This window comes from Balaenoptera acutorostrata, chromosome 2 (genome assembly GCF_949987535.1).
Source record: "Balaenoptera acutorostrata chromosome 2, mBalAcu1.1, whole genome shotgun sequence".
Classification (NCBI taxonomy): Eukaryota; Metazoa; Chordata; class Mammalia; order Artiodactyla; family Balaenopteridae; genus Balaenoptera; species Balaenoptera acutorostrata.
This window is the reverse complement of record NC_080065.1, coordinates 114,441,225-114,456,599: the sequence shown is the minus strand read 5'-3', so window position 1 is coordinate 114,456,599 and position 15,375 is coordinate 114,441,225. Positions and strand designations below refer to the sequence as shown.

General features: G+C 35.9%; 1 protein-coding gene across 2 annotated transcripts in view; it reads right to left on the bottom strand.

Annotated features, from left to right (window-relative positions):
* The window catches only part of SLC12A2 (solute carrier family 12 member 2), a 110,387-nt gene that overhangs the window by 48,018 nt on the left and 46,994 nt on the right, over window positions 1–15,375 (bottom strand). For both annotated transcript variants that reach the window (XM_007188581.2, XM_057540694.1), the window contains exons 6-10: window positions 15,148–15,258; window positions 14,466–14,574; window positions 3,607–3,734; window positions 3,426–3,510; window positions 781–932 (exon numbers count right to left, since the gene is read on the bottom strand). In XM_007188581.2, coding sequence (XP_007188643.2) covers window positions 781–932; window positions 3,426–3,510; window positions 3,607–3,734; window positions 14,466–14,574; window positions 15,148–15,258 — 585 coding nt within the window. The remainder of the gene's footprint in view (window positions 1–780; window positions 933–3,425; window positions 3,511–3,606; window positions 3,735–14,465; window positions 14,575–15,147; window positions 15,259–15,375) is intronic.

The following is a 15,375-nucleotide window of genomic DNA, read 5'->3' as shown; positions in this document are numbered from 1 at the left end:
ATTAGAAAACTGAACTCACTTCAATTAGTATGGATTTAAATTGCTGAAAATAAAAATGAAATACTTAGATGTAAGTCTAACAAAATATGTACAGGATTGATATTCTGAAAACTACATAATACTTATGAAAGAAGTTAAAGAAGATCTAAATAAATGGAGAAACGTAAGTGTTCATGGGTTGGAACACAACATAGTAAATTTATCAATCCTCCCCAAATTCATGTACAAGTTTAATGCTGTTCCTATCAAAATTCCAACAAGACTTTTTTGTAGATAAACATAGATTATTCTAAAATTTATTTGGAAAAGCAAAGGAACTAAAATAGCTAAAACAATTTTGAAAAAGAATAAAATAGGAGGAATCAAGCTACCTGATTTCAAGACTTACAACCAACTATAGTAATCAAGAAAGTATGGCATTGGTGGAGGGATAGACACAAAGATCAATGGAACACAACAGAGAATCCAAAAATAGACCCAGCACATATGACCATGTGTGAGATGCTTTCTTGCTTTCTGAAACAGTATACTGTATATTATACCCTATGATAAAAGTGTTGCCCTCTGGGGCCCTTTTGCCCCTGAACAGGCTCAGATTTCATTCTTTCATATTTTTCTGTTTGCCCAATTAGTTGCGTACAGTCTTTATTGATATCTGGGTATAAAGTAACAACAATCCTCCCTTCTAAGTTTTTGCTATACTCTGAATGGTCAGAGTTGATAGCAGTCTGACCTCTAGATGAACACAGAATGTCTGTATAATATAAATTTGATACTCACCTGGAAGTTGTTCATTAGGCCATAGGAACAAGGATAGCTTTCGCAAGATGAAAAGTCAAAGTTTAATTTGCAGGCTGCAGAAGTACAGTTTGTTAGCTCTGTTACAATAGTGTCATTAACGTTCCCCGTAGCATCCCGAACAACACAAGAACCTGAAGCACAAGTGACAATGAGGACAAAAAAATCAAACTAATGCTTACATTCATTTCAAAATTATATACTCCCATAAAGAAATTACAGTGCTGACTGTATATACTTGCTTATTATAGCATACATTGTATTTATAATTAAGAAAGGTTTACCTGGAACAGAATTTGGAAAGCATCATGGTCCCCAGTATTAAGAATTATTTGGAATAACATATGATGTACAACTAACAGTAATGACCCTTCCTTAGAGTTTATATATTCTTACTTTTGAAGCACTTTAACATTGCTTTCTCATCATATATGGGGTAAAAATCACAGGCATTACAACAAAAACTAAATAATAAAACAAAAATTAAGTTTTGAAAGGAAGAGTTTTTTTAATGACTAGACAGTCTGTATACAGTTCTTCATTCTTAAATTTCTTCTTCGAAGTTTCAGAGCAGTGTTTGCAAAACCATCTCCTTAAAGGTACTCCTGAAACCACTGGAGGTTGAGGGCAGAACAGAGAGAGCCCTATCTAACCCTAAAGCAGCTATGCTTTTATATTTCATATTTTGATGTTCTCCATCAGAATTGTCTGGGGAAAAAAGGTTCCACTGCTTGAGCTAGTTACACAATTACTAGTGTAGAGGTGATCTTTACTGACTCCGCTACTGAATAACAGGGAGAAAGGGCTACTCCTGTTGCCCTAGTGTAGACAGAATGAAATGAGTACGAGGGCAAGCATTATTGGAGCGTCAGATAAAAACAGAAATGTTTTCCTGCAATAACAAATTATTTCCCATGAAACATAATCAGTTATATCATTTTTTAAATTAAAAGTAAATTTTCCATAGCTAGCTTATGTATAATGTATATAAACAGCGGTCCCCAATTTTTTTGGCACCAGGGACTGGGTTTGCGTAAGATAATTTTTCCATGGACGGAGTGGGGATGGTTAGGGGTGGGGTGGGGTGGTGGTGGATGGTTCAGGCAGTAACGCGGGCAATGGGGAGCGGCAGATGAAGCTTCGCTCTTCACATGCCACTCCCCTCCTGCTGTGCGGCCTGGTTCCTAACGGGCCGCGGACCAGTACTGGTCTGCAACCCGGGGGTTGGGGACCCCTGTATACAAGCATGCTAGAAACTTTTAGGGGAATACAAAAATATTTTGCTAATAAGTTTATAAACCTAATTCATTTTCTTTTTTCAAAATGAATTTCAGGAATTTATGTATGCATTGCAATGATAAATGTAATCGAGTTACTTTTTCAAATGTTAACATAGCCCACCATGATAATATTATTAGCATTTCTAACTCTTGTTTAGTAAAATTTCAAAATTACATTTATGCAAATTAGCAGCTCAGTTTGTAAAAACAGTTCCGTCATTACTTCCCAACACATGATTGAATATATGGCAAAAATAAAAATTTTCTTACTCAAATATATGGAAAATTTATATTCTGTAGTTGATGAATTTGGAGTTTGTGACTCTTCTGATTAGTACTAGACTAAGATTTATTCTTGTAGTATGCTTAAAAATTTTAACTGTAAAACCTGAATTTTAGAATTTAGATATTAAAGACAATGCTTACATTTTAAGAACATATGTTTTCTGGGTAAACGATGTACTTTCATGAATGTGTACTAAATTCAAGACAAGACAGTATCTACAGTCAATGTATGCAAATTATATGTAAAATCAGTAGTTATTAAATTTTTTTCTGTACTATGTTTCAGTTAAGAACCTCCTATTATAAATAGCCTTTTAAAATTATTTATTTATTTGCTTATAAATAAATAAACACGAAAACCCTCTTTGCCATGAAAACAATTTTTTTAAGGAAGTGCCATTATCATATGGTTGGTAACAAAATCTCTGACCTTTGACTTCCTCATCTATAGAAGATTTAGAGACTGGCTGACCACTTAAGTCCTTTCTTCAAGTTCTAAAATGTTATGATTCCATGAATGTATTAAAGTGGCTTAAAACCATTTTCATTAATTTAATAACACTTTTCATTCAATGTAGTATCTCCTGTGCATTGAAATTAGGTTTTATGGTAAAAAATGCCAGGTATTTCTTAATAGCCTTGAAACAATCTTCATACAACAAGATTACGTAAAAATATAAAATAACAGTCATAAACAAAAATATTCCAAAATTTGTAAAGCTCAGAAAGTAAAATGCATTTACTTCTACATACGAATTACATTTTCTGTAAATATATCTCAGTGAAATTTAAGAATCTGCAGATAAGATTTTTACATAACTTTCTAACTTACTAATTAATAGAAATCCTAGAGGAAAAACCTTAGAGCATTTGGTGACTTAGATAATGTCTACAGAATCACCACTAGTTTACTTAAGTATTTTTGAAAATATAAAACTTTGCATCTTTTTATTGAAATATTTCTTAATTTAAAAGTTAGAAATATAATGTCATGAAAATGAATGTTTGTAGTATGTACATCATTAAATTTCTGAAACACATAACAAATGTAAGGTTATTTACCTACAGATACTGCAATTCCTATGTAAACCACCGTAGTAATTAAAATGGCTAAGAGTGTTCCTTTGGGTATGGCTGACTGAGGATCCTAGAAGACAAGAACATTTTTTAAGTCTACCTTTAAAAATAAATATATGTATATCACTTTTTGTATAAAATCGATACAGCACTTTATAATACTTACTGCAAGATCACCTGAGATATTTGCTCCAGCCAGAATACCAGTTGCGGCAGGAAAAAAGATGGCAAACACAGAAAAAAAGGTCTCTTCCTCTCGAAAATCTGGCCCAAAGTTCTCATTAAATATTTCAGCTGTAGAAAACAAAATATTTTTGGCAATTAATGGATAGCAGATTAGACCATGATAATTTAGGTTAAGAATAAGTGTTTATCTAAGACCCGACTTTTCTTCAGTTCAAGTAACTGGTAAATTCTTGAATATTTCCTAATTCAAGTATGTATTGGTGTTTCTCTTTTCTTATATGAGGGAAACGGTTTACATTCAAAATGATTTGACCTGGTTCATGCCCCACTATTTTTTATACCTTACTAATTATGTTTCAAGCACCTCTAACTTGATTGTTATCTCTCCAAGAGGTCAAAGAAGCAAGAAAGCAGGCAGAAGAACAAAAGGGACATAAAACTAACCTGGAACCACTTTTTTCCTTACATCCAGCTTATATTCTATCTATCTGTACAGCTTTCTCTATTTCCTAGTGGTGACTTGTTTGACTTTTGAGGCTATTCATCAGGCATCCAGATAATTTGTAGCTAAGACAAACCAGGTAAAGGTCCTTTCCATTTCAACAATAATGAAAGCTTCAACTAGTCCTGCTGTTTCCATCTATTCTGATAGGCCCTGACACTGAAACAACCAATTAACGGTCATCCATCCATCCATCCATCCATCCAATATTTGCGTATACACCATGTGCCAGGTCCTGTACTGGAGCCATCCAGTATCTCAAAGAACTGAGAGATCCAACAGCAACAAGCTACCTTCATGGAACTTAAGAGTATCAATGAGGAGCTACAAAATAAGTTAAGAAAAAGGTCACTGCAAATAGCAGTAAATGTACTGATGGAAACAGGGTGTTGTGATAAATAATGAAAGAGAGACAATCTAATTCAATGTGGTTACAGAAGGCTAAAGAGATACAACTAAGGAGCTAACACTTAAGCTGAGACTTTATTGAGCAGGAATCAGCCATGTGATGTTCCAGGAGAAAGAGTACACCAGGAATAACCAACAACATGTAGAAAGGCCCTGAGGCAGGAAAAAAGTTTAGCTCTTTTGAAGAACTAAAAGAATGCAGAGCTCTCACAGAACTAAAAGAATGCAAAGCCCTCACAGTAAGGGGGAGATGAAATGAGATGGAAGGGATCAGCAGGGGTGAGATTACACAAAATTTTAATTTTATAGGAGTTTAGATTTTGTCCTATGCCAAGGTGGGCATAGAACCACACAACTGACATGATGCTTATGTGGATGCTGCATGGACAATGGACTGAAAGCATCAGCATCTGAAGCAGGGAGACCAATTAGGAGGTACTGCAGTGGTTCAATCTAGTGATGGGAGAATAATGTACTGATTAGAGAAGGATTAGTAAGTAAGAGGGCAAGTGGAAAACACTGAGATCCTGGTTTCTTTCACTTACTAGGATGAAGAGGTCTGAGAACGGTTAGGTAGGAGGGACATCAAATAAACAATTGAATGCATACCTATATCTGCAGTTTAAAGGAGAGATGCAGGAATAGAAACATGTGAATCTCTTGAGAGCATTTTGAGCCATGAGAAAAGATATTGCCAAAGGAAAGAATACAGTTAGAAGACACAGGACAACACTCTGTGCAACTCTGACATTTAGAGGATGGAAAGAAGAGAAGGGGTAACAGGAGTAATAGATATAGTGACCAGTGAATCAGGTAGAAAAGAACTCACTAGAACACAGTGTCTGACATCAAATAAAACAAGAAAAGTATTTCAAGGAGAATGGGACAACTAAATATAATGTTGCTGAGAGTCAGAAGACTAAAAAACTGCACGCTGTATCTAGCAACATGTTATCATGACCATGACAGACAGAAGCCAGTTAATAGGGGTTGAGAATGAATGAAATAAGACCATATGGTGAAAGTAACATGGGGAATAAGTTACACACAGTCTCAAAGTATCTCTCCACAAACTACTTATTAATTACAAAGAAGAAAGTGGCAACCTAACAATAGATAAAACTCTCAGGTAGCACTTTCACCAAGTCATGAAATTTAACACCATCAGTGATGGGGAAAACTGACATCATGTGAGTCTCCTGATGTGAGGCTCTGAAGACACACTCTTCATGTAGTGTTCTTGGCAAAAGTGAACAAGTGAATCTATGGAAATCAAACAAAACCAACTGGAGGGAGTTTCTAAAAAAACAAATGGCCTGTACTCTTGAAGAGTGTCAATGTAGGGAAAGAAAAATAAAAGGCTGTGGGGTGGAGTCAAGATGGCGGACCAAGAGGATGCGTAAATCATGTATCCGCACAACTAGGGAACCTACCAGGCACCGGTGAGGGACCATGGACACCTAAGGGGACGGGAGGAACCCCCAGTGACCGGCTTGCGGGATCTTGGTTCCCAGGCCGGAGGTCAGGCCCGAGCTCCGGTGGTGGGAGCTCTGAATCCAAACCACTGGACTAACAGGCAACCTCTGATCCCAGGCAATATTAATTAGAGTGAGGCCTCCCGGAGGTCCTAATCTCAGCACCAAGACCCAGCTCTATCCAACTGCCTGCAAACTCCAGTGCTGGATGCCTCAGGCCAAACAACCAGTAAGGCAGGAATACAGCTCCACCCATCAAAAAAAAAAAAAAAAAGAAACGACAAAAAAATATGTTACAGATGAAGGAGCAAGGTAAAAACCTACAAGACCAAATAAATGAAGACGAAATAGGCAACCTACCTGAAAAAAGAATTCAGAGTAATGATAGTAAAGATGACCCAAAATCTCAGAAACAGAATGCAGAAAATACAAGAAACATTTAACAAGGATCTAGAAGAACTAAAGAGGAAACAAACAGTGATGAACAACACAATAACTGAAATTAAAAATACTCTAGAAGGAATCAATAGAATAACTGAGGCAGAAGAACAGATAAGTGAGCTAGAAGATAAAATGGTGGAAATAACTGCCAGGGAGCAGAAAAAAGAAAAAAGAAAGAAAAGAATTGAGGACAGTCTCAGAGGCCGCTGGGAAAACATTAAACACAGCAACATTCAAACTATAAGGGTCCCAGAAAAAGAAGAGAAAAAGAAAGGGTCTGAGAAAATATTTGAAGAGATTATAGTCGAAAACTTCCCTAACATGGGAAAGGAAATAGTCAATCAAGTCCAGGAAGCACAGAGAGTCCCATACAGGATAAACTCAAAGAGAAACATGCCAAGACACATATTAATCAAACAATCAAAAATTAACTACAAAGAAAATATATTAAAAGCAGCAAGGGAAAAGCAACAAATAACATACAAGGGAATCCACATAAGGTTAACTGCTGATCTTTCAGCAGAACCTCTGCAAGCCAGAAAAGGAGTGGCAGGACATATTTAAAGTGATGAAAGGGAAAAACCTACAAACAAGAATACTCTACCCAGCAAGGATCTCATTCAGATTTGATGAAGAAATTAAAACCTTTACAGACAAGCAAAAGTTAACAGAATTCAGCACCACCAAACCAGATTTACAACAAATGCTAAAGGAACTTTTCTAGGCAGGAAACACAAGAGAAGGAAAAGACCTACAAAAACAAAACCAAAACAATTAAGAAATGGTAATAGGAAACTACATATCAATAATTACCTTAAATGTAAAAGGATTCAATGCTCCAACCAAAAGACACAGACTAGCTGAATGGATACAAAAACAAGACCTGTATATATGCTGTCTACAAGAGACCCACTTCAGATCTGGGGACACATACAGACTGAAAGTGAGGGGATAGAAAAAGATATTCCATGCAAATGGAAATCAAAAGAAAGCTAGAGTAGCAATTCTCATATCAGACAAAATAGACTTTAAAATAAAGCCTATTACAAGAGACAAAGAAGGACACTACATAATGATCAAGGGATCAATTCAAGAAGATATAAAAATTGTAAATATTTATGCACCCAACATAGGAGCACCTCAATACATAAGGCAAATACCAACAGCCATAAAAGGGGAAATAGACAGTTAACACAATCCTAGTAGGGGACTTTAACACCCCACTTTCACCAGTGGACTGCTCATCCAAAATGAAAATAAATAAGCAAACACAAGTTTTAAATGACACATTAAAAAAGATGGACTTAATTGATATTTAGAGGACATTCCATCCAAAAACAATGGAATACACTTTCTTCTCAAGAGCTCATGAAACATTCTCCAGGATAGACCATATCTTGGGTCACAAATCAAGCCTTGGTAAATTTAAGAAAACTGAAATCATATCAAGTATCTTTTCTGACCACAATGCTATAAGACTAGATATCAATTGCAGGGAAAAAACTGTTAAAAATACAAACACATGGAGGCTAAACAATACACTACCAAGAGATTACTGAAGAAATCAAAGAGGAAATCAAAAAACTACCTAGAAACAAATGACATTGAAAACACGACAATGCAAAACGTATGGGATGCAGCAAAAGCAGTTCTAAGAGGGAAGTTTATAGCAATACAATCCTACCGCAAGAAACAAGAAACATCTCAAATAAACAACCTAAACTCACACTTAAGCAGTTAGAGAAAGAAGAACAAAAAAACCCCAAAGGTAGCAGAAAGAAAGAGATCATAAAGATCAGATCAGAAATAAATGAAAGATAAATGAAGGAAACAATAGCAAAGATCAATAAAACTAAAAGCCGGTTCTTTGAGAAGATAAACAAAATTGATAAACCATTAGCCAGACTCATCAGGAAAAAAAGGGAGAAGACTCAAATCAACAGAATTAGAAATGAAAAAGGAAAAGTAACAAATGAGACTGCAGAAATACAAAGGATCATGAGAGATTACTACAAGCAACTATATGCCAATAAAATGGACAACCTGAAAGAAATGGATAAATTCTTAAAAATGCACAACCTTCCGAGACTGAACCTGGAAGAAACAGAAAATATGAACAGACGAATCACAAGCACTAAAATTGAGACTCTGATTAAAAATCTTCCAACAAACAAAAGCCCAGGACCAGATGGCTTCACAGGCAAATTCTATCAAACGTTTAGAGAAGAGCTAACACCTATCCTTCTCAAACTCTTCCAAAATACAGCAGAGGGAGGAACACTCCCAAACTCATTCTACAAGGCCACCATCACCCTGGTACCAAAACCAGACAAAGATGTCACAAAGAAAAAGATCTACAGGCCAATATCACTGATGAACATAGATGCAAAAATCCTCAACAAAATACTAGCAAACAGAATCCAACAGCACATTAAAAGGATCATACACCATGATCAAGTGGGATTTATCCCAGGAATGCAAGGATTCTTCAATATAAGAAAATCAATCAATGTGATATATCATATTAACAAATTGAAGGAGAACAACCATATGATCATCTCAACAGAAGCAGAAAAAGCTTTTGACAAAATTCAACACCCATTTATGATAAAAACCCTCCAGAAAGTAGGCACAGAGGGATCTTACCTCAACATGATAAAGGCCATATATGACAAAGCCACAGTTAACATCGTTCTCAATGGTGAAAAAATGAAACCATTTCCATTAAGATCAGGAACAACACACGGTTGCCCACTCTCACCACTATAATTCAACAGAGTTTTGGAAGTTTTAGCTACAGCAATCAGAGAAGAAAAAGAAATAAAAGGAATCCAAATTGGAAAAGAAGAAGTAAAACTGTCACTGTTTACAGATGACATGATAATATACCTAGAGAATCGTAAAGATGCTACCAGAAAACCACTAGAGCTAATCAATGAATGTGGTACAGTAGCGGGATACAAAATTAATGTACAGAAATCTCTTGCATTCCTATACACTGATGAAGAATCTGAAAGAGAAATTAAGGAAACACTCCCAGCTACCATTGCAACCAAAAGAATAAAATACCTAGGAATAAATCTACCTAGGGAGAAAAAAAAACCTGTATGCAGAAAACTATAAGACACTGATGAAAGAAATTAAAGATGATACAAACAGATGGAGAGGTATACCATGTTCTTGGATTGGAAGAATCAATATTGTGAAAATGACTATACTACCCAAAGCAATCTACAGATTCAATGCAATCCCTATCAAACTAACAATGGCATTTTTCACAGTACTAGAACAAAAAATTTCACAATTTGTATGGAAACACAAAAGACCCTGAACAGCCAAAGCAGTCTTGAGAAAGAAAAACGGAGCTGGAGGAATCAGACTCCCTGACTTCAGAATATACTATAAAACTACAGTGATCAAGACAGTATGGTACTGGCATAAAAAGAGAAATACAGATCAATGGAACAGGATAGAAAGCCCCGAGATAAACCCACGCACATATGTTCACCTTATTTTTGAAAAAGGAGGCAAGAATATTCAATGGAGAAAAGACAGCCTCTTCAAGAAGTGGTGCTGGGAAAATTGGAGAGCTACATGTAAATGAATGAAATTAGAACACTCCCTAACACCATACATAAAAATAAACTCAAAATGGATTAAAGACCTAAATGTAATAAGGCCAGACACTATAAAACTCTTAGAGGAAAACATAGGCAGAACACTCTATGACATAAATCAGAAGATCCGTTTTTACCTATCTCCTAGAGAAATGGAAATAAAAACAAAAATAAACAAATGGGACCTAATGAAACTTAAAAGCTTTTGCACAGCAAAGGAAACCATAAACAAACCGAAAAGACAACCCTCAGAATGGGAGAAAATATTTGCAAACGAAGCAACTGACAAAGGATTAAAAATCTCCAAAATTTACAAGCAGCTCATGCAGCTCAATATCGAAAAAACAAACAACGCAATCCAAAAATGCGCAGAAGACCTAAATAGACATTTCTCCAAAGAAGATATACAGGTTGCCAGCAAACACATGAAAGGATACTCAACATCACTAATCATTAGAGAAATGCAGATCAAAACTACAATGAGGTATCACCTCACACCAGTCAGAACGGCCATCATGAAAAAATCTAGAAACAATAAATGCTGGAGAGGGTGTGAAGAAAAGGGAACCCTCTTGCACTGTTGGTGGGAATATAAATTGATACAGCCACTATGCAGAACAGTATGGAGGTTCCTTAAAAAACTAAAAATAGAACTACCATATGACCCAGCAATCCCACTATTGGGCATATACCCTGAGAAAACCATAATTCAAAAAGAGTCATGTACCACAATGTTCATTGCAGCACTATTTACAATAGCCAGGACATGGAAGCAACCTAAGTGTCCACTGATAGATGAATGGATAAAGAAGATGTGGCACATATATACAATGGAATATTATTCAGCCATAAAAAGAAATGAAATTGAGTTATTTGTAGTGAGGTGGATGGACCTAGAGTCTGTCATACAGAGTGAAGTAAGTCAGAAAGAGAAAAACAAATACCGTATGCTAACACATATATATGGAATCTAAAAAAAAAAAAAAAAAAGGTTCTGATTAACCTAGGGGCAGGACAGGAATAAAGATGCAGACGTAGAGAATGGACTTGAGGACACGGGGAGGGGGATGGGTAAGCTGGGACGAAGTGAGAGAGTAGCATGGACATATGCACACTACCAAATGTAAAACAGATAGCTAGTGTGAAGCAGCTGCATAGCACAGAGAGATCAGCTTGGTGCTTTGTGACCACCTAGAAGGGTGGAATTAGGAGGTGGGGAGGGAGGCGCAAGAGGGAGGGGATATCGGGATATATGTATGCATATAGCTGATTCACTTTGTTATACAGCAGAAACTAACACAACATTGTAAAGCAATTATACTCCAATAAAGCTGTTAAAAAAATAAATAAAAAATAAAAGGCTAAGGCACTGTTTCAGATTAAAGGCGATTGAAGATTATGTGAAGAACTAGTTTTAAAAAAAGGAGATTGAAGAGACATGACAAGTGAATGCGATACAGGATCATGGACTGGATCCTGGAACAGGAAAAAAAAACTCTCCACATAACCTTTATAGAAACAGTTGACTTCCCTGGTGGTGCAGTGGTTAAGACTCTGTGCTTCCAATGCAGGGGGCCCGGTTTCGATCCCTGGTCAGGGAGGTAGATCCCACATGCATGCCGCAACTAAGAGTTCACATGCCACAACTAAGGAGCCTGCCTGCCACAACTAAGACCCGGCACAACCAAATAAAAAAAAGGAAAGAAAGAAAGAGCTGGAAAAATTTGTACATGAAAAATGTTATATATAACATTATGCCAAAGTTAAACTTCCTGAACTGTCCTTTTCCTTAGTACACACTTAAGTATTTATAGGTAAGAAGTCATGATTTCTGCAACTTCTCTCAAAAGGTTTAGCAATCATAGTGATAATAATTAGATATATGAGTGATAAAACAAATGTGGCAAAAAGGAACATAAAAGTGTGATTTTTTTTTTTGTGAATGTAGGTAAAGGGTGCAAGGAATTCATTTATTTTTTTATAAATTTATTTATTTTTATTTATTTGTTTTTTGGCTGCGTTGGGTCTTTGTTGCTGCACGTGGGCTCTCTCTAGTTGTGGCAAGAGGGACTACTCTTTATTGCAGTGCGCGCGCTTCTCATTGTGGTGGCTTCTCTTTGTTGTGGAGCACAGGCTCTAGGCACACGGGCTTCAGTAGTTGTGCTTCGCAGGCTCTAGAGCGCAGGCTCAGTAGTTGTGGCGCACGGGTTTAGCTGCTCCTCGGCACGTGGGATCTTCCTGAACCAGGGATCGAACCCTTGTGCCCCGCATTGGCAGGCAGACGCTTAACCACTGCACCACTAGGGAAGCCTCCAAGGAATTTATTGTATTAATTTTTCAAGTTGTCTGTAAGTTTGAATTTTTTTTTGAAATAACAAGCAATAAATGGGAGGTAAGGATGTGAGAAATTTGTCTGTGAAAGGGGCCTGGAAAGTAAGGTGGTAACTGGAGGAGAATAAAAGACCAGAGATAGTATTTTCAAGGATGGGAATTACTAGAGAAAGTATGTAAGCTTATACAGAGCTGACAGTTTTGATGCAGGGAAGCAAGTAAATTACCAAAGGATAAATGCCTTTGAGAAAGTAAAGGAAATGGGATCTAGATCACAGCAGAGGCACCGGTCTTTGGCAAAAGGAAGATATTTCTCATATCAAAAAGGAAAAAGGAGAAGATGAATATCCCTATTAGGTAGTCGTTTGAACTGACAAGTTTATTAACATAACCTGTTCACTGCAGACACTACCTTAATAATAGGAAGGCCAAGCAGTATCAACTGCTAAAAAGGAAAAGTCATATTCCAAAGTATATTTAAATTTATTTACCTCAGATTGAGATAAGCCCAGATATGCTATTTGAATACAATATAAATTATTACTATACTAGATAAGGATGGATCTGAAAAAAAGGAAATGAAAAATATGGCCTAGCAGATATTTACAGATATTTTTAAATCAATTAAAGCCATAAACAGAAAATACATATTAGGAATATTTTTAGAAGTAATCATCTACTATAATTTTAGAAATAAAGGCTGCAAAAACAAATGTTCAAAAATCTATAATGTAAAAATAATTTAAGTAAAAAAAATTCATAATTAGAAGAAATGTCACAAATACAATTTATGAGAGAACGAAATACAGAAAATTATCTAACTAATAATACTAACCTTCACTTCTGGCATGCCTAAAAGACACCTCTTCCCCTAATTCAGGAAATCATGATTAGACATTTAGTGCCTGGTTTCAGAAGTAGGCATAAGCGCTAGTAACCAGAACAGACATCACACTATCAACCCAGGATGAGTAAGTACAAATTATTGCAGGCAGGTGTTCTTGCTTAAGGTAAGAACCTGGAAACAACTCTTATGTGAAAACTGCCCAGCCAAGTCAGTGTCAGACATAGGCCAAATCAGTGCTACTCATATATGTTCCAAGGACGGTGTGGTGTTACCAGTCGGCAATTAGATTAAGGAGCTTACCAGAAGGTAAATCAACTAGGTCTCTAGGATCCAGAATTTAGTCAACTAATTTTTTTCCAGTAAGACTTTCTGAAGGAAGAAGTGCATTGATTTATTGTACATTCTGCATCTTTTCACAAATCTGTATGCGTAGCTCTGGGCTAAACAACTCAGGAGAACTGAAACTAGTCTTTTCCTTCTAGGGCTTCAAGACAAGGAGTTTTTGTCAATTTAAGACAGACACACCTATTACCCTAAGTGATAAGCACCTCTGATGCTACTGCAACTATTCTTTCTGGCTTCCATTCTACCTTGCAGAGATAGGTTCAGAACGGCTGCTCAATGGAGGGAGTGGGGAGAAGAGGAGATGCAGAAAGACACTTTAGGAAACAATAACTGACAAATAAATTTCACCTGTAGTGAAAATTAGATGCAGAATGAAAGAGGTTATGGAAGATAAAAACTGGAAAATTCTCACACAATTAAGAATGTAAACTGTAGAAAAACTTATGTTGCAATTGTACCAAGAAACTAATATTTCTAGTTGCTTTCACAGTCTTAGGCACTTTTAGATTGTTGTGTTTAAATACAACTAAAAGAATGAAAAAGTGATGTTAGAACAAAACTTACAGTTTCAGTAACAAATTCTCCAAATGAGAAGAGAACAAAAGCACTTTTCCTCAGTAGCACTGATTTCTCTACATTCTATCACCTTTTGTTGCTAGTAATCAGAAATGAAAGATGTAAATAAAAGTAATTTTTTTTACTCCAATTACACAACAGACATAGAGGAACCAAACTAAACTGGACTGTCAATTACTGTTAGTCACTACACCAAACTCAATTACATTACAAACTATGTAAAATGTACTAAATTTATTTAACACTAGAATGCTATAATATGCACCTTTAAAAAAACATTCTATCTTTCTTACTTACACTTATAACCAAAGAAACCTTTGGGTTTCTTGCTCTCCAATGGGATAAATGTTCCTATGACGAAATCAGCAATAGCAAGTAGTAGAATCACCAAAAGAACAATCTGAGCCTGAAATTTTAAACGTTAAAAATCAAAATCAAATATATCATGTCTATACATTAATTCAGTTCCACTAGAATATAACTTCCATGAGGGAAAGCTTCTGTCTTGTTTCCCTGGTGCCTCACACAATGCCAAGCACAAAGCAGGTGCTTAATAAATTTTTGTTAAATGAACAATCTTTAAAGAACTATCCAAAATGAATAGCAAAAGTAGGATCAGGCCATATATTTCTGAAATGAATTAAAGATGTGCATGTCCTGCTAACAAATAACACAAACTTTAAAAATATAGAAAAAAAATCACAGTACTTATATTACCTTTACTAAATCCCTCTGACATACCCTATAATTCATTTTTTTCCCACATACTCTGATTACCTCTTAAAATGACTGTTATCTCCAAATCCTCCCTATGTCGCCAAATAGAAAATGACCTTATACGTGAACTTCTTTGAAAATGGCCACTCAGGAACCTTCAAAATCTGAAAATATTACTACACCTTAGAACATTCCTAAAACACAAGGTCTAAAAGTTTGTACATTCAACATTTACAGCTGTTCCAATGATATCACTACTTACTTTTGCCTCCCACTCCATTCCAGCTACTGAGATACCTAAAAGGATCACCACTGTAATGGCTCCAATAATTCGGATATCATTGATTTCATCTATCATAAGTATGGAATGTTCCTACAAAAAGAAAATAATAGGATGAGCAGTATTAGTTCCTTCAGATAAATTCTTCAATTCTTTTTGAAAGTTTTAGAACTATCACAGTGCCTCATATGTAGAAGTTGAATAAATGCC